Source organism: Bidens hawaiensis, unplaced genomic scaffold, assembly GCF_021521415.1.
Source record: "Bidens hawaiensis isolate Kalapana, Puna unplaced genomic scaffold, B.hawaiensis_p1.1 tig00003506_1, whole genome shotgun sequence".
NCBI classification, from domain to species: domain Eukaryota; kingdom Viridiplantae; phylum Streptophyta; class Magnoliopsida; order Asterales; family Asteraceae; genus Bidens; species Bidens hawaiensis.
This window is the reverse complement of record NW_027491197.1, coordinates 1,038,907-1,059,160: the sequence shown is the minus strand read 5'-3', so window position 1 is coordinate 1,059,160 and position 20,254 is coordinate 1,038,907. Positions and strand designations below refer to the sequence as shown.

General features: G+C 39.0%; 1 protein-coding gene and 2 pseudogenes across 2 annotated transcripts; 1 reads left to right on the top strand and 2 right to left on the bottom strand.

Annotated features, from left to right (window-relative positions):
• Window positions 1-220: 220 nt before the first annotated feature.
• On the bottom strand, window positions 221-2,457 carry LOC143623632 (large ribosomal RNA subunit accumulation protein YCED homolog 2, chloroplastic-like). The gene is made up of 8 exons (XM_077094482.1): window positions 2,226-2,457; window positions 1,962-2,135; window positions 1,793-1,882; window positions 1,631-1,720; window positions 1,428-1,508; window positions 1,152-1,197; window positions 481-575; window positions 221-402 (listed from the first exon to the last, which is right to left on the bottom strand). Exons 1-7 carry the CDS (start codon window positions 2,331-2,333, stop codon window positions 499-501), a joined length of 666 nt encoding a protein of 221 aa, XP_076950597.1. The 5' UTR covers window positions 2,334-2,457; the 3' UTR covers window positions 221-402; window positions 481-498.
• A 2,028-nt stretch (window positions 2,458-4,485) lies between these two features.
• On the top strand, window positions 4,486-6,145 carry LOC143623607 (pentatricopeptide repeat-containing protein At1g09220, mitochondrial pseudogene; annotated as a pseudogene).
• A 910-nt stretch (window positions 6,146-7,055) lies between these two features.
• LOC143623579 (protein S-acyltransferase 11-like) lies at window positions 7,056-9,679 on the bottom strand (annotated as a pseudogene). Its single transcript, XR_013151922.1, has 4 exons — window positions 9,597-9,679; window positions 8,002-8,255; window positions 7,643-7,940; window positions 7,056-7,554 (listed from the first exon to the last, which is right to left on the bottom strand). The product of XR_013151922.1 is annotated as a protein S-acyltransferase 11-like (transcript).
• Between the last annotated feature and the right edge of the window lie 10,575 nt (window positions 9,680-20,254).

Below are 20,254 nucleotides of genomic sequence, written 5' to 3'. Positions count from 1 at the left end.
TACATCAAAGAGCTGTACATAAGATCAAGTTATTTCCATAATTTTGTTTTCCTTCTGTGGTGATCATAAATTCTGTCTTGTTTTCGTGATATTTGATTCTTTACAAATAGGTAGTTTTAAAATTGCTCAATATTATTGTTTCTTTTTTTTATGGTTAATTGTTTTAATAGTGTGTGAGGTAGATAGACGACTAGCAGATATGCAAGTATTTATTAAGTATGGAGTATTTGTGTGTATTCCTTACAGATACAGTAAACAAGAGAAAAGGGCTAACCCCAGCAGATTTATACAAATGGCAATATTGCAGCCCAAAAAGAAATTGATAACAAAAAGTATCTCATGTTCTTAAGGTTTGAAGCTATGCTCGAATCAGTTTTGGGCTTCGCTAGATCTTTTGCAGAACTGAAAGGTTAGATGAATGTTATCTCTGTGTAACTATTTTATTTGAATATAAGATTTACAACCATAATGAATACTAACCATATTAATATACTATGTTTATTTATATGAGTTCTTTAGCTCAAGTAACTTGGACCACCTCTTATCCACTGTTGGAGCATTTGCCTTGCTTATATCTGCAAATGAAAGCCCTCTATAAATATATGTAGCTTAGGGGTGTTAAAAGTGTATGCAGACTGAACTCAACATGAATTCGAAAATTGTGCCAGACAATTGAACCCGTACATGGCACAAGTTATTACATGTTGACATGGACATGACCCATTTGACCCGAAATTTAACTGCGTTTTATTTTTTGCACATCAATACTTTAAATTTACAAATATACCACCAAAAGTACAAATTGTTTAAAATGATTACATTTAAACTATGAAATCAGATAATTTTATAAATGTTGACCTAAAATATTGAATCATTTATAAACTTTAAGTTATTAGACAAAATAAATTCCTTTTTAAATAAACGGGTTGAGTGGGTCAATCTGCGACGTGTTAGGTCAATCCGAACACATAGCTGAACATGTTCAAGGGTTTGACCCGAAACTGACCGAAAGGTTTAGACTAAACCCAAACCTGCAAATTTCATGTTAGGTTCGTTTCGTGTCAGAAATTCACACCCCTAGATTGTAGCTTTAGCTTATTCAAAGTTTTACTGTTTTTTGGAATGGCAAAATTTAACGGCTTATTACTTACTCTTTAACCCAAGTTCTGATTTCTCACAAACATCTGAGCAGGTTTCCTGCGAACACAGAATTAATAAAGATCATGTTTGAACTCTTTCTTTACACACTACTTTCATAGTATACCTCTGTTGCTTCTCTATAAGTCCACCTTTATTTTTGTATTTTCAACCAGGTGTCATTATTATTATTATTATTATTATTATATTTTCGTTTTTTATATAATACTTCTTAAAGAAGAGAAGCATCTGAGACTAAACAGACTATTTTTGAGGCAAACAGTTCTTACATTCACAGAAGTGGTGAGCCTAACTGTGTCCTGTATTAACGAATTAAGATCTGCTTCACATCCAGGTTTCACATAGATGACCTGCAAATTATCAGTGTCTTCAATCTTCTTATACTTACAAGTTACAACCCTATGTATACATACACATACGTGTATCTAACTATCTACAACATATATATTTATATGTATAGAAAGAGAAATACTGATGGATCATCTCCTCCAATTTCAGGTAGCTGATTTGAGTCACCATCTTTGTTACTTGAGAGGATCCACACATTGAAGTTTGTAGTAATCTGATAACAAACCGAATTAATAAAACACAAATTTCAAGTTTAACAACCAACAACATGCAAGAAACAGAATACCTGTCTGCAGTAAGGCAAAGAGCAGTTGCTACACTTTCTTGTGAAAGACGTGTCGATTATCCCATCAACCGAAAGCCCAAAGCCTGCATGCTGGTAAAAAACTATATACATATCTTGTAACACATTCCCATAATCATGTTTTCACTAATCACGATATAAAGAGACCGACCCTATGTATCGTTAGAGACACGAGGACCCGTGAATTGTTAGGATCACCGTCTTCAACTAAGTCGTCCAACCGTAAGTCTCGAAGTGAGAAATTATAGTCAGCATTCCAGTTTCCCTGCCACTTGCCTTCCGCTGTTGATATTCGTATCAGCCTTTTTCCGACCTTTTTCCCTATCTGAACACATGATATGTTTTGGTAGTTTTAATTAATTTTTATTAATTTAATACTTGAATTAAACATAGACATAAAAGTAGTAGAAACTACCAGTGGGATGTGGTTTCTAAGAATGGAAGCAGAAAGAGTGTATTTGGGTGTTGGATTTGTAGCAGCATGTAAAAGAGATGTAAAGGTTCCTGATATGGAGTATCCCATCTCTTGGTGCACCTGGTCGGTCACCTTATCTCCTGGTTTTATGTAGTTGCAACTTTGTGGTTTATATCTTTTGGCTAAATCCCTAAAAGCCCTTCAAGTTTGGTCAAGTTTGTGAAAAGTGCCCATTTGTCATATTTAAGCTCAATTGAACCCTTGAGATAGACCTAAGTGAAGTAAAGTTGGTTGATATCAACGCGGGTTCAACCTCATAATGCAAGCTGTATGCTCATAAGTTGTGGATCGGACAATTGATTAGAGTGACTCAATGAGCATGCTACCTAGAGTGACGAGTGCGCCTGATTGCCATTACCAAACTACCATGAGATTCCGGCATACAAAAAATTTAGAAGGAAATAAATTGTGCTTTAAGCTAACGATATATTTAACTCTACACATAGATTATATTTCAACGAACATATATAAGACTTATCAAGAGATTCTTGTACAAAAAATATACATCCCATATGTTTTCATTTGACCTATTTAAAAGTTTGCTATTCACACTTTTTTTGAGCATTCTAAGAGCTTGTAGTCATGACGGATTAGTTGACGGGTTACTTTTTTTTTCAAGAAAATGGTCAAAAGAGTTTGTATTGTGCCTCACATCAAGCATTACGGGTGCTTGATCGGCATGTTGGCTAGATGAGAGAGGCTTGAGGTAGAGACTGATTTTAGAGGTACTGAAACTCTGAAAGTATGGCTACTGATGTTATTTAGAGGACACTTCTTGATGCATGTATGATGAATAATATTGTGTCATTGAAACGGGGAAAAGACTCTGATACATACCTGGTCCCTTGGAATATATTCCCGCCTAAAGTCATGTTACCAAACAAGCAGGAACAGTTAAAGCAGAAATTAGTGGAGCAGTTATGTTCTAGAACCGTCAATTAGGTTTAGTATTAATAGGGTTATCTTTATTTTATTAGCTATCGATATTTTAATTATTAAAATTAGGGTTTGTTAACCTTGTAATTGGAGATCAAGCCTATCTCGAATGTGGCTATTATCTTAATTTCAGTACTTTAGATTTCCGGTTTCTATCAGACTCACAAGTAGAATGTTTGAAATGGATAGACGATATTGAGTGATTATGTATTTTTTTCATACCTTTTTTTATGGTGTGGGCGAATATGTTGATTTGGAAATGTTAGGAGAATAAGGGATCAAATGGATATTTGCAAGGTGCTATGTTGTAGTTCTTGTCACTGGTTTAAAACTTGAAACCTACTGTGTAGAGGTGGCAAATGGGTTGGGTTGGGTCGAACGAGTCACGGGTTGAAATGAGTCATGGGTCAAAACGAGTATGGGTCAAAATGAGTTTAGGTCAAAACGGGTCAATTATAAAAAGTGTTGTTTTGGTTTGAGTCAAAATAAGTTAGGGTCGAACCGGGTTTTGAGTTATTTTTTTTGTGTGTGTGTGAACGAGAATAACGGTGGAAACATTTTAGTTTTTTTAGATTTTTTGTTTATTTATTTTGAATTTTTTTGAGGGGTTTTTTATTAAGATCAAAAACCCTCAAAAAAATATTCAAAAATAATAATAATAAAATTATAACTCAAAATATAAATCATAAACAAATAATGTAAAAACACTAAAATGTTTTCTACGTTGTCCTGGTTCCATAAAAAAAACCCCACCTAAAATCGAACCAGCCGAAAGAATCAACGAAAGTGAAACAAAGAAACAAAAAGCCAAAACCGGACCACATCAATCGAAATCGAAAAAATCAACCAAAACGAAACTAAAAGAATTCAAACCGAACAAAAACAAAACTGAAAAAACGAACAAAAACGAGTACGGAATCGACCAGAACGAAACCAAAACCCAACACGTCACATGTGAAAACTCGTGTTGGCTTGAAACCTGAACCGAACTCGTTCCAATCTGAAACCTGTTTCGTGCCGAAACCTGTCTTGTACGAAAACCGTTCCGATCCGAAACCTATCACATTTCCTTAGGACACTAACCCACATCGACCCACTTCTTTGAACTTGTCGACCCAATTTGACCCGAAAATAAAAAGATGAAATTTCAGATGACTCATTTTGACCCATTTTACCCTAACCAACTTATTTAACTTTTAAAACAACTCAAATCGACTCATTTGAAAGAGTTTGGGTCAAGATTAACACCCCTACTACTATGTAAATGGAACCAGTAATAGGTTGGTTGCTTTATTTTTCTTTAAATGCATGGTACATTTATAAAGGGAATTATCAATATAGACATTATTGACCAAAACTTGATGGCATCTTTTCGTTTTAGAGCATCTACAATGAACTTTAAAACTCAAGGTTTGAGTGATGTGATAAAAAAAATTAATAGAAAACTACAAATAACAAGTTCTGTGGCCTCCACTATCACATCACACACACGTCTGTGTATATTTTTTTAATAAGATTTGTTAAGTTTGTGAGAAGTTTATCATCACTGGTACAAAAGCACCACTCGAATCCCCGATCACTTCAACAAATCCACGCTCACTTAATCACCAACACCACCCACCACTCTCTGGACCACCATCCTCCGCCACTACTCACCAAAAGAAGCCATTTTACTCTACAAACACCACCTCCACCCAACCACTTCTTATTATTATTATTATTATTATAAACCCAACAGTTTCACTTACGCCTTCTTACTCAAATCCTGTGCTAATTCACACCTACCCATCTCTGGCTCACAGCTCCATTCTATAACTTTCAAAACAGGCTTTCAAACCCATGTTTATGTTCAAACTGCTTTGCTTAATATGTACGTTGTCTGCGACCGTTTACAAGAATGCCGCCAGGTGTTCGATGAAATGCCTGAGAGAAATTTGGTCACCTGGAATGTTTTCGTAACTGGGTTAGCTAAACTAGGGGAACTTACATTAGCTAGATCTGTTTTTAACATAATGCCCGTGAAAAATGTCGTTTCTTGGACCGGTATGATCGACGGGTACACGCGAGCGAACCAGCCGAAAGAAGCGGTTTCATTGTTTAAACAAATGGTTGCGTTAACGTCTGACGAAAAACCAAGTGAAATAACTGTTTTAGCGGTTTACCCCGCTGTTTGGAATCTCGGGTCTTTGGAATTATGCCAGTGTATTCACGCGTATGGAGAGAAAAACGGGTTTTATGTGACGGATATACGTGTTACAAATGCGCTTATTGATGTGTATGCAAGATGCGGGAGTGTGCATAGTGCGTTGCGTGTTTTTGAGTTTATAGAAAGTCATTAGAAGAATTTAGTGTCATGGACATCAATAATAACTGTTTTTGCAATGCATGGTATGGCAAAAGAAGCTGTGGATTGTTTCAAAAGAATGGAGCAAGTCGGCATGAAGCCTAACAGGGTTACATTTTTGAGCATCCTAAGTGCTTGTAGCCATGGTGGATTAGTTGAAGAAGGGTTAGTTTTTTTCAAGAAAATGGTCAATGAGTCGTGTATCGTGCCCGGTATCAAGCATTACGGGTGCTTGATCGACATGTTGGCTAGAGCAGGGAGGCTTGAAGAGGCGCAGAAGATGGCTTTAGAGGTGCCAAAAGATATGGTTAATGATGTTATTTGGAGGACTCTTCTTGGGGCATGTAGTTACTATAATAATATTGAGATGGGGAAGAGGATTACAGAGAGAATATTTGAAACGGAGAGACGGTATTCGGGTGATTATGTGCTTCTGTCGAATATATATTCGTGTGTAGGTGATTATGTTGATTCGGAGAATGTTAGGAGAAAAATGGATCACATGGATGTTTGTAAACAACCTGGTTGTAGTTCTATTTGAATCCTGAATAATAGTGTTTTATATATAGAGCAAAGAGTATACTTTTAACTTAATTCTTAGATTATGTGCTTTTTTTTGTAATCTTTTACATTATAATCTACACACTTTATAACTGTGGGTATTATTGTTTTTATTTTTATTTTTTTAAATTTTTGTTATTTTCAAAGATATCTATCTTTACACATACACACTTTATATTACTCGAAATTCAATTCAAATCGAATTCAAATTACATTTTTGGATTCGGTTTTAGAATTACACGTTAATTCTACTGAATTTAGACACCGGATTTTAAATTTTCATTTTCGATTTGAAATATGAATTCAAATTATGCATACAACTTCTATTCTGTTAACTCAATTCCAACTGACCATTATCATTTGCCATAGTAAGAACATCCAAATACCCAACTGAAAATCAGATTACTCTTCACTTTGCAAATCAACTTTAGTAAAACTAATTACAAAAGTAAAGCCTTGTTTGCGCAAGTTGGCTCGTTAAGTTCAGCTTGTATCAGGCCTGTTTAAAAAGTTGCGCTAAACTAGTGTCTGACTATGACCAATAACATTTAGTTTGCGCAAAATACATGAAAGAAAGTCCTACTTTGTAGGAATATGAGCCATAGTCCATAGATATACCAACAAGATTCCATGGCTCATATTTATGACGTTGATTTCCATTAATGTTTGTACCGAAACGGTTCACACACACTTTCCACTTCAAATAATACATCAAAACACACGCTTTCCACTTCAAATAATACATCAAAACATTTAGTTTGCGCAATATATATACCGTAAGAGTCGAGAAAACAAGAACTTAAAATAACCCACACTTAAAAACTAATAAATTATGTATATAAATTATAAAGCACTAAATTGTACAAAATCATACACTTACTAATCTCTAGTATACATGTAAATTATAATCACCATTAGCCCAATAGAAAACAAAAATGCAACACACTCAGCATTTCACTTCTTGTGGCTCTTCTTACAATTCCAGAAACTAAGCAAATATCTTGTTGCAGGATTAGAACAACCGAAAAACCTAACAATATTTTGGCAATCTTTTTCCTCAACATCATCATTTCCATTTGAATTCAAGTGACTTAAATATGTCTTCCCTTCATATATAAAGCAAATTTGCTGCCATAACAGCACCGCCAAACCGATTGCTACAGAAACGCTTGCAAAAAATAGGTAAATGAGTACAAAACCTCTCAACGGTAGCGACTCTACTGATATGAGGAAAGGGAGTGCACTTTCTGTGAGGTACGTAAAGATGGTTGACCAAGTCAACTTAACCGAAGGAATGTGTCGTAACGGTGGCCAGATTTGATATAATATGTACGAAGACATGATCGAAACATAGAAAGTACTCGCGACTGCTGACATGAGGAAGAGAATGAAGCTTCTATGATTTCCAGCACCCACACAATTACCGATCTACATTAAAATAAAAATGGTAATATTAAAATTAAAAATTAGATCTAAAAGAGCTGCTTTCAGTTTTGAAGTTAATAAAATTACTTACAAATGGGCAATGATGATCCATGTCCAACACGCACATTCCACACGACCGACAATGATGAGTGTTGGGTGACTTTGGGTTTGAGCACACGTTACAAAAGGTGTAGTCCATGAGCCCACCTCGACCCATGGTCGGGTAGCTGCCCCAAGATATACGCGGTGGTGCACCGGGTGACCGAAATGCAGCAAGAACATAAGTTGAAAGCGTGGCTACTGACAAAATAACCGTGATAGTCATATGAAATGTACCATAAAAATAACCCTTAGAATATATGGCCGGATATATAGCCCAAACACCATACCTGCAAAAGAGGAAGCCAATCTGATATATGATGCATTAAAAAATTAAATAACTAGAGATACTATATACCAGTATAATTATAAAAGTTACCTATAATGAAAAGCATAAATAGCAGGAGAATAATGACAAAACATCGGTCTCGCAGACGTCTTAACCAAAAGTACTTGTTATCATATTTACGGGCATTGTGGTTAGTAATGGCACCACACCAACCACACTTGAAAACTGGTGCATAAGGTGAAATAATAAGCCGCAGTCCACATCCCCAACAGGTCGTCTCGTGTTCCTCGGTTATGGATGTCACATAATCACCCTCCTAAGTGAAAAATTGAACTTGTAAGTAGTGAAATTAGTACCAATGTTTTTATATATGTTTTGTTTTATTTTAAAGACTTCTATTGTGACCCTCCGGTTGAAAAGTTATGGTCACCGCGTGCATAAGTATCTAAAGGTGAGCAGAAAAATCGAATAACCAAGACCACAAACCGGATCAACTGAAAAACCAATGGTTTGGTTGGTTACAACTTACAAGTGTGTAAATAACCAAATTAACAGAACTGGCATCAAAGCCAACCTCTATTTTTTAATAAATGATATTTTATACTCCAGAAAACCGTTATAATTTTCCATAAGCAACATATCGGTTGTCACTAATTCACTTTTATAAATACAAAAAAACTGCTAATATTTTTTTTACTAAAGATATACATGGATTTATTAATTGAGATTAGTTCGAATCTACCTATGTCCAAAGTCAACAGTTAAACCAAAATATCAACAACAGGTTCGGTATTAGCCCATAACCATACTGAACCAATCCCTGCCCTATATCCACTTTAACCTGAAACTATAAGCTTTGAATCTTGTTTCCTTCTACAATGTTGGATTTTGAATTGACTAATAAATGTAAATTACAATATACATTAGTCAATACACGTGTAACAGACGCCGTCGGTTACGCGGTTACGCCTGGATCCATGTAACCCACATTAAATACGTGTAACAGGTGTTGGTTACTTGTGTGGAGCCAGTAATGTGTCAAGCGCATACTAAGACCGGGTTATGCGTGTTATGTGGCGTTGGGCACGTGTTTCCCATTCTGGTGCGTGTAACGGGCATTTAAACACGTGTAACGGACGCTGCGTGTGTAACCAGCAACAAAATGCGCATACCATAAATCTAAACACGCATAGCTTACGCCACGAGAGCCTTAACGAGCGTCATCGGTGCCGAAAATCAAAAGCAAAACTGAAATGTACAGTAATTTAAAAAAAAACAATTTTTAATCCAACCCGTTTGACCCGAAACCCATTCCGACCCAAACCAGTTCCGGATCATAACTCATAAGCAAAACTGAAATGTACGATAATTTCAAAAAAAAAAAAAAAAAAAAAACATTGTTTTAATTAACCCGTTTTGACCCGAAACCCATTCCGACTCAAAACCCTTCTGACACGATGAGCCCTTTCGTGACCCAAACCAAATTAACCCTTTTTAGAATCAACCCGTTAATTAACTGTAATCTGTGTGTGTGTATATATGTTTTGTTGTACTATGAATTGGTAAGTTAACAAGACTTGTAAGTGGGGCAAATAGATCTACATAATAATAATAATAATAATAATAATAATAATAATAATAATCCAAGATTGATTACCTGTTTTGTTGGTGAGGCAGAGGAAGATGGGCCAGAATCCATGGATTGAATCGCATTAAGAAATAAACCAAAAAAACAGTAGTTGAAAAAGTCAACGATTTAGACGAAATCTCGTGGACAATTGAAACAATCTAATTGAGAAACAGCAGAAGGAAGGATTTATGTAGTTGTAGTAACTTTTGAATGATGTTTTCTACTTTCAAGGAAGGGTTTATGTTTGTTTTTCAAACTACAAACAACTATTCGTGGGTGCGCCGCACAGACCGGGTGTTTGGATTCTCCTTCTTTTTAACTACCAACACTTTCTAGAAATATTTATGCAATGATATATATTTTTTAATAATAAGTGATTGGTAATGGGCTCGTGGGATCCGATGGTGTAGTTATTTTGGAAACGATTGTCATTATAGAAAACGAAGAAACTATCCATTAGGGAGATGGGGATGGGGCTCCCATCACGCGTTATATAGCGTGGAACACCGTCGTCGGTCTTTCCATAACATGATGGGGGAAAAACTGTGATGGTGATTACGCTGGAAAAGTTACCGTTGGGTGGGGTGGGGTGGGGGTTGGGTTGTGACCGTTGAAATGTTAAAAGAAAAAAACAATATAAATAACCTACTGTTAGGGCATAGAATTTATGCTGATGATCATCTATCCTTGAGTAGTTTATAGATCACTTATCCTTGTGATATGTTCCAGATTATAAAGAATCAAGGTTCCTAGGTATTATCTGTTTACTAATAATTGTGTTTGAGTGGTGTTGTGTTTGATAGATATAACGGCTGAAAGACTTAGTCATCATATTCTTGCACTACTGGACGACTCTCGCACGTGATCAAAAGTGAAGGAACGGCTAGTGGGAAGAGTGGCGGATTTATAGGGATAGTTGTTACTTATTATTTTTGTTTATAATGAGGTTATGATCAACTAGGTTTCAATCACTTGTTAGCTCACATTCGTAGACATCAGCTGAGAACTCTCTGTAAACACACACACACACTTTGTTTCTTTGTATTCGTTGATCATAAACTCCACGATTGTAACCCGATTCTTGATTAATAAATTTGTGATAGACGATTTGTCATCACCCGGGGTTTTTTTTCCTTTGATTTGATCAAGATCAAGGGGTTTTCCTCGCAACAAATCACGGTGTTCTCCTTGTTTCATTTATATAATCATTATTTCCATCATAGCACTAAACCTCACATTACAAATTTGGTTATTTGATCCTTAGCCGATTTTTGACCAAAACAATTTGGCGCCCACTGTAACGCAATTGGTGCTATAATCCATAATATTTCACATCAATTCTCAACCTTATTACCTATACTACTTTCGATGGCCTCTCAATCAACCTCTGCTTCATCAACCATACCATCTTCGGTTCCTCTCTCATCAAGAACTTTGCCACCAATACCTCCTCCAATCACGGGAGCACCAAGGGCTGCTGCTGCTGCTGGAAACAAGACGCAACTACCAGTCTTCCAAAGCTCGAAAACTACAGCTGCCACTTCGGTGGTTAATACTAACAATGATGTTTCTGCTATGTTTTCACAGGTTAAAGCATACATGGATCAGCAGAACAAGACTAACCAGAGGATCCTTCGGGAGTAGAAGACCTCAAGAGGACTAAGAGGCCGGCAGAGGATCAGACTCCTCTAATGCCAAGGATGTTGGATTTTACCACTCCAGGATCCTTGGCTCAGCATACGCAAGGATCACCTATCCTTCACCAGGGGTCCATGGGTCAGCAAGCTCAAGGATCCTCAATTTTCAGCAAAGACCATCGATCATTCCATCAGGATCCTCCGGATTATATCATCAAGAATCCTTCAAATCCCAACCTCTAGGATCTTTCATCCAGAATCAAGGATCCTTCCTTCAGAATCAAGGATCCTCCGGAATTCAGCATCAAAGGTTTTTGGAGGTCCATGAAGGAGATATTATCCCCATGCAGACTACTGCTTCTGGTGGACCGGCTCTTGTAGTAGACACTTCTTACCTTATCTACTCTTCTGGAATGCCAACCTTCACGCAACAAGGAGGTAACTTGATAATCCTATATCCTTAAATGCTAACCGTAGTTCCATGCAGGATGAAGGTATCAACCAAGATATGGCTAAGGAACTACAGAAACTCAAGGATATGATATCCAGCGTACCAGGGGTAATCCGTCCAATCCCTGATGTAGGTTCCCTGGATGGATCTGCATGGGATATCTCGATCTACACAGGTGCGGAATCCCTGCGTAGGTCGTTACGAGCGTAGAACACGAATCAAACAAACACACGATACGAATAAACAAACACACGTTATATTATAACCGAAATACGTGATATAATCACTGAATACAGACTCAATACTCTCTGGTTCTCACGTCTCTCGACTTACACACGTCTGTATACGATTACCTTCAACAACTTTAAACAAGCCGTGACCTAGCGTATAAATACACGACAACTTCGCCTGATATGTTCAGGCGAAGTTGTTGCTAACTTCGCTTGACTAACAAGTTCGCCTGATAAGCGAACTTGTCAGTAACTTCGCTTAAACATAAACAAAACACAATTAACATTACAGACTGGATTACAGACACTAAACTATGAACTACTGACATTATGCACCAACAGACTCCCCCTTGGCAGTAGCTTCATATCTTTATCTTTAAGCACTTGTCTTGTAATCTTCATGCATGCACTCCCTCTCTTACACAGACCGTGACTACTCGCTGATATTTCCTCGCTCCGCATTTCCAAGCAGGAATATAGAATATCTTCTTCTCGTTTAACACTTGCAGATCAGCTTTAGATAAATTAACAAGATGCATCGGATCATACACTCTTAGCACTTCTTGTTCGTCTTCGTCTTCCATCACGGCTTCAGCAGTCTGGCAATCCACATACCACCATTTCAGATCTTTCAGCACATCTTGAGGCATAGTCTTCATTGGAACCTCTTTCAAACACCGAATCGGCTTATATTTCATCACCATCCAAGGTTTGCCATCTGCTCTCATTCCTCTTTCAGTATCTTCAACTAATTTCCCTTTCTGTGGTTTTAACAACTCAAACTTTTTCTCTTTAATACTTTCTTTCCATACTATCTTCCCAATAACTCTGGCCATATTATCATCACTTCTATTAATCAACCCCAGTATGGCCAAATCCTTTACCTCACACTCAGGTAAGGTATTTAGAGATCTCAACGTCCTCTTAAAGTATTGGATCCCATCATATCTTTTCACCACGAACACTTTTAGCTGTTCATCATATAACCAGCAGATAATGCCTTTCTTTGACTCAGCGTACCCTTTAATATTATAACTTTTCTTGAACATTGTAGGTACCACTGGCTTCTTCGTTTTGATAAACCAATGAGCATAGCCTTCCTTCCATCTAGGCTGCTCCTCCCATTCTGTATCATCAACTACTGTATCTTCACATACATTCGACTTCTCAACGGTTGGAAGCTCGTGTTCAACATTCTCCTCTACAATTTCACCTTCTTCAACATCATCTTCTATCACTATCTGTGCACCAATCTTCTCAATTTCTTCTAATGGCAGCACATCATCATCACACACATCATCAACATCTAACATATCATCATCCAACTCCTTCAAGCATCGATCACATCATCTCCCATCTCCTCGTCATCTACCATCACCACCTCATCACCACCAGAACCGCCAGCTGCACCTGCAGACTCCCCCTGAGCTGTGGTTGTCCCAAGAGCTTGAGTAGTTCTTGGCAACTCACCACCTGCACCTTTCGATGCATTGGGATCATCATCTCTGTCATTCTTCTTCTTTGTCCTGAGCTCGTCGCCTTTACAGCTCGTCTCCCCCTGAGATGCCAAGAACTCCTTCATAGCATCTATAATTTTTCCATGTTCAACCAGGAGGAACGACTGTAGTTGATTTTCTGCTACTAGGCGCTGAATAGCCTGGGTCTGGATAAGATATATCCTAGATTGCTCTGCCACGACCCGCTCTAGTGCAGCTATTCTTTCCGAGTCTGATAGGGTTGCATCGAAATCGAAACTTATGTGAGATATGGCTTGAGTATACTGAGGAGGGATTTCGAATGAAACCGGGACATCAGAAGTAGCTGTGGACGTAACCGCAGGTGGTATCGTGACCGACAACCCTGCAGTGTGAACCACTGTCGACTCAATAACCTGTGCAACAACCTCCGACGGAGTAAGCGTTGGAGGCGGCAACGATACAATATCTGGAGTCTTCAGCTGGAGTGTGATGGATGGGAGGCCAACAGATGATGATGTAGCCACCATGGGAACGTCCGTGGCGCTTGGCCTTGTGACCTGTAATGGTGTAGGGACAATTGACATACCGGACAGTGCGGGCGGAGCGAAACGTATGACTCTAGAGCTCTCACCAGCTCCCCTACCTGCACCTGTCCTGTCCCTTCTTGAACGTCTGATCAACTTATGAATGTCTTCTTCTTCTTCTGACTCACTGTCGTCATCTGTCCTCTTTCTCTTCCCATACGTCCTCTCTTGAGTCACCATCATACGTCTTGCCTCATCCATTACATCATCAAAATCTGAGTCATCCACCGTCTTAGCTGCTCTAGTAACATTTACTCCCGTACTCTGTGGAACCGAGACCTGTATATTTTCTTGAAGATCAACTCGGTCCATGTCAAAAAATCCTTGGCCGCCAAAAGCAGCGTCAAGGTCTACCTCTTCTTCAGCTGACACAACAGGCGCAGCAGGTACAGCTTGAGGTGCTCCCGCCTGTTGTGTTTGAGGATCTCTAAACTCGTCCCCATTGGCAGGAACATACTCCGGGTTGATTAAATACCCAAACAGTGGAGTATGCCTAGGACGCAGTTCAGGCTTGCTTCTAGCACTCGAAGTTCTACATTGAGCAAAGATACGCTTGTTCACACTCTCCACGTATCTGATAGGGCGACGTTGAGGCAACGTGGGAGCAACATGATTCAAGATCATTTGGAGAAATCTTGGATACATGATGAATCTCTCACGCCCTATCGCCCTTCGCTGTCGATCAATCTCATAGAAGACCATCTGACTCAAGCTGTAATGTTTGTTATAAGTCAGAGCAGTCATCGCCGACTGCAAGGTCGCGCCCATTCCGTCAGTGCCCGCCTTCCTCCCTGACATGCAGACAATCATTACGTGCATGAGGAAGCGCCACTGATCGAGCAAGAAACCTTTCCTTCTTTGTGTATCCCCCAAGGGACCAGAATATCCCATTCGTAGAAATGCTCCATCACGGAACGGAGCAACAAACTCTGTCGGGTCGTCCCTCGTCTCCTCTCCGAATTGCAAAGCCACCCGGATTTGTTCAGACGAGAACTGAACATCCTGACCATTTACCGTTGCACGCATCACCGGGGGGTCGACGCGGCAATCATATTCCACCGTCTGCCAGAAATCCTCAATGTTGGGCAAGGAAATCGGCAGAGTTGTCGTAATGGCGTGGAATATTCACGAGCGTAGCAGGAATGTGATGATTTCGCTGAAATCATCTACTCCACTCGCGTCTGGGTCAAGTGTGATATACATGTTATGACCCGGAAAGAATTGTCTCTCATTATCTCCTCCATCATCGCCACCAGCACCTCCAGCACCAGCAACAGCAGCCATATCTGCAACAAACGAACCAAGTTAGATAAACGTTAAGGCATAACACAAGTTTGCTTGTTACCATGAGCGAAGTTGTGATAAAATCTGTATAGGCGAAGTTAAAGGTGGGGCGAAGTTGGGAACAACTTCGCTTCATCTTTAAGTTCGTCTAATAACTAATAAGTAAAAAGGTCCAGGCGAAGTTAATGATAACTTCGCCTCACCACAACATCGCCTCAGGCGAAGTTAAACCTCAGGCGAAGTTATGGATAACTTCGCCCAAACTGTAAGTTCACCTGAATCTGAATCGGCGACTGTAAGGCGATTCGAACGACGTGCAGTTGGCGGTTTTGGAGATCGAGGACTCAAAAACGCAAGATTTTAAGAATCTCTGGACGATTAGTTTGTTCATGACCACGTAAAAACAATGTTTGAAATCGGTTTTAAGGTCCGACCGACCGAGGTCACGACAGAGATCGAAACGACCGTCGATAAACAAGAATGAACAGATAACACGAAGTACCGACACCACATACCGTGGATCGATAATCGAAACTGAGAAAGAAAAAAAGAAGAAGGATTCGAAAATTTTATTGATAAGTTCGCCGAGGTTAATCGTGAGGATAAGTTCGCTGAAATCAGAAAATAATAAACTGTTTGACCTTAAAAATTCCTTTATATAGGAGCGGAGTTATACAGGCGAAGTTGTGGATAACTTCGCCTAGGGGGAAGTTATTCACAAGTTCGCCGATATATCAAATTTTACAAAATCAACCCCTATAATTTGAACAATTTGCAATTAAGTTTTAAAACTTCCTTAAAGAGTTACATGACACGATCAAGACTAAGTAACCAAGTATAAAATCAACAACTACATAAATAGGAAAAACTTTTAAAAATTAAAGTACAAGGGATCAAATTTCAGTCTTGACAGGGACTACTACGTTTTAGAAAAGATCTGAACAGAAATCATACTAATTACGTGACTGTCACATAGATCCGTGTTTAGCTGTATTATGACATAAAGAAACAGGTTGTAGGCAGGTAAATAACTTAAGATGGTTTTCATCGTTTCTGTGATACGAGTTAAGTTCAATTAAGCTCAAAAATTAAGTGGGCAACAACTCAGAGATTATGATGCCTCCTATCTATTCTCAAAGCGTATTTGGCTTTCCCCAAGTCACCCCGAATTGACTTCGACCCGTAGTGTCTGATTAAGTTGTAAGTATTCTTCGAACTTTAGACTCTGCTTCCCGTTCTCTTTCTTACATCATGATTGACATTTCAAGTTAAAGAATGTCTCAATGACTTATAATTTTTTTTTTTTTTTATCAAACACATAGAGAACAACTGCAAGTCCCGAATCTGGATCACTGCAGTCTCTTGACACGCTTTCTTCACGGGAATCAGAACACTAACAGGCTCGTGTATGACTGGGTAATCGCTTTTCTGCCTATCATTCGGAAAGATATATATGAAGACATGCAGAACTCTTAAGAAGTTTCCACATAAAATCGAGTAGATTTAGTTAGTATCACTTCTACTTTTACGAACCATAAAAAGCTACCATGACATACAATGACTGTTCTAAAGCCTTTTAAGCCTAATAACTTCACTAGTTAAGCACACAGAATCAGTAAATCTATCATTTTCCAAGGTTGGATCAATTTTCTGTTAAAACATAGTAACAGAACTTCTTACGAAGTAGTAGACTTGAAAAATAATTTCATTTCCCTAAAAAATTTTTTTTGACTTCAATCGCCCCGATCAGTTCAAAGTCTTTAGGTAAACGGTTATCCTAAGGATCCAATGGATCCGCTGAACCGACCACATACAAGTATGTGTCCTTCTAACTAAGTATGAACGACTAATTTTCAGCGAAAGAATAAAAACACATCATAAACCGCCCCGGTCACATTCAGTCATCTGATTAATGGCAACCCTCAAACTCTACAAGTAGAAAATGAGGACCAAACATATCCAAGGATATGTCCTTCAAACTGAGGTAACCGACATAATTTTAAGCGATAGTGACATTTTTTTTTATATATATGCACAAAAAGCATGGTTACTCGGGATTGATCATCCCATTCAACTCAACAAGGTTTTGAAATCTTGATTTGTCAAACGCTTTAGTATATAAATCAGCGAAATTATCAAGCGTATCCACCTTTTCAAGCACAATCAGTTTCTTCTCAGCACAATCCCGTATAAAATGATGACGTATGTCAATATGTTTAGTTTTACTGTGCTTTACGGGATTATTAGTTACTGAGATCGCAGCAGTGTTATCAATACAAATTGGAGTAAGTGAGAAATTCATACCATAGTCGCGTAACTGTTGTTGAATCCACAGAACCTGGGAGCAGCAGTTGGATGCTGCCATGTATTCTGCCTCACATGTTGAAATGGCGACTGATGTCTGCTTCTTGCATTGCCAGGACACTAATCTGCCTCCTAGAAACTGACATCCTCCAGTAGTTGACTTCCGACTCTGATTGCACCCTCCATAATCAGAATCTGTGTAAGCTACCAACTCCAAGTCTCCTCCCTTCGCGTACCACAACCCCAGCTTAGGTTTGCCTTTGAGATATCGCAAGATCCTCTTCACACCCTTCATGAGAGATTCCTTTGGGTTTGCCTGAAAACGAGCACAAAGACAAACTGCAAACATAATATCAGGCCTAGAAGCAGTTAAGTACATTAAAGAACCTATAATAGCCCGATACTGAGTTGGGTCCACATCTGCGTCATTGTCTGTCTCAGCACCCAATTTATGGTTGACGCAGATTGGAGTATCGAATGGAGTGCTGTCCTCCATCTTGAAGCGTTTGAGCATATCATGGACATACTTGGTCTGATGAATGAACATCCCATCCTTCTTCTGATCAACCTGCAATCCTAAAAAGAAAGTTAGTTCACCCATAGCACTCATTTCAAACATTTTCTTCATGACGGCCTCAAACTCCTGACACATGGAGACTTTTGATGCAGCAAAGATAATGTCATCCACGTAGACTTGCACCAGCAGGAAGTCGCTTCCTTCTCTCTTGAAGAACAACGTGCTATCTATCTTCCCTCTTTCAAACCCATTTTCAAGCAAGTAATCTGATAAAGTTGAGTACCAGGCACGAGGTGCCTGATGTAGTCCATACAACGCCTTGCTTAACTTGTACACGTGGTCTGGAAAGTCTGGGTCAGGAAAACCCGGAGGTTGCTCAACGTACACAACCTCATCAACTTTCCCATTTAGGAACGCACTTTTCACGTCTAACTGAAATACCTTCATCTTCTTATAAGCAGCAAATGCCAAAAACAATCTAATGGCTTCCAATCTTGCCACAGGAGCGAACAGTTCATTATAATCAATCCCCTCTTGTTGATTAAAACCTTTAACGACTAGCCTCGCCTTGTTTCTTATAATAATCCCTTTCTCATCTCTCTTGCACTTAAAAACCCATTTTGTGCCTATCGCATGCACATTCTTTGGTTTTTCAACCAAAGTCCAAACTTCCATTTTCTTGAATTGAGCCAGCTTTTCTTGCATGGCTTCGACCCACGAGCTGTCCTTTAGAGCCATTTGATAATTCTTTGGTTCAATCTGGCTGATAAAGCAGGTGTACAAGCATTCGTTGATTATGCCTGTCTCCTTAATGCTTGTGTAAACACAGGTGTGCTCATTCAAGCTACGTCTTGTTTGTACACCAGAGGACACATCACCAATCACATTCTCCAAAGGGTGATCTTTATGAATTCTCGTGGTCGGAACCGAACCGACATGCAAATTGTCTTCCAAGTTAGAAGAGAGCTCGTCAATGGTTGTTCCTTGCTGAGAGTGAAACGGATTGAAAAATTCTTCTTCAGGAGAGGCAGCAGGGGTATCGATAGCATTTGATGAGGAAGGTTGACATTTATCAAACAGCTGTCTTTGCACTAGATTTTCTTCCTCATCAAGGATCATCTTCGTAGCAACTCTTTCTTCTACTTCTGCACTATCCAAATAAGGTATGTTAAAAGACTTAAAAAGTCTATCATAGTCGAAAAACTCAGCAGGTCCGTTGCTTGGTTTTGGCGGTTTGTAACTTGTGATATCGGTGTTACACACCACCTCAACCTTGCCGGTCGATGTATTAAAGACACGTCTGTTGGGAGTCCCAACAACATAACCGACTAAGATTCCTTCATCGGCTACTTCACCAAATTTAGAATTTGTCTTTAAAATCGAACAAGGGGACCCGAATGGTTCAAGACCACTCAAGTTGGGCTTCCTCCCATGCATAAGCTCATAACACGTTTTATTAAGTCTTTTAACAGTCAAGACTCTATTCAGGATATAACAGGCTGTAGCAACAGCTTCAGCCCAGAACACCACAGGAAGCTTCGAATCAGCCAGCATAGTTCTGGCTCCTTCAATTAACGTTCTATTCTTCCTCTCAGCAACTCCATTCTGTTGCAGAATATACGGAGCGCTGTACTGGTGCTCAATCCCTTTCTGAAGGCAGAAGATCTCCATTTCAAAATTCTTGAACTCCGTTCCATTGTCACTCCTGATGAACTTAACCCTTTTATCCATAACGTTCTCAACTTTGGTAATCAAATTCTTCACCATCTGAGCCGTTTCATCTTTTGATTTCAGGAAATATACCCACGAATATCGTGAGTAATCATCAGTGATCACCAAGCAATAAGAAGTACCTCCTAGACTTTTTGCATTCACGGTACCGAAGAGATCCATGTGAAGCAATTCTAGAGTACTGACAATAGAATTGACCTTCTTGGTGTGATGGGATTTCTTGTGCTGCTTTCCCTTCTTGCACGCTAGACATTTGTCTTCAAAGTTGAAACTTTTCAAGGGAACGCCCAGCACAAGTCCATTCTTGACAATGTGGTTCATCTTCCGAAGATGAATGTGCCCCATTCTCCTATGCCACAATTCGGATTCCGATTCGCTCGCTTTTGTCATAAGGCATGATTCTTCCGTGGCCATTTCAGTCGATCTCATATCCATAATATACGTATTCCTCTCACGTGGAGCCTTCATC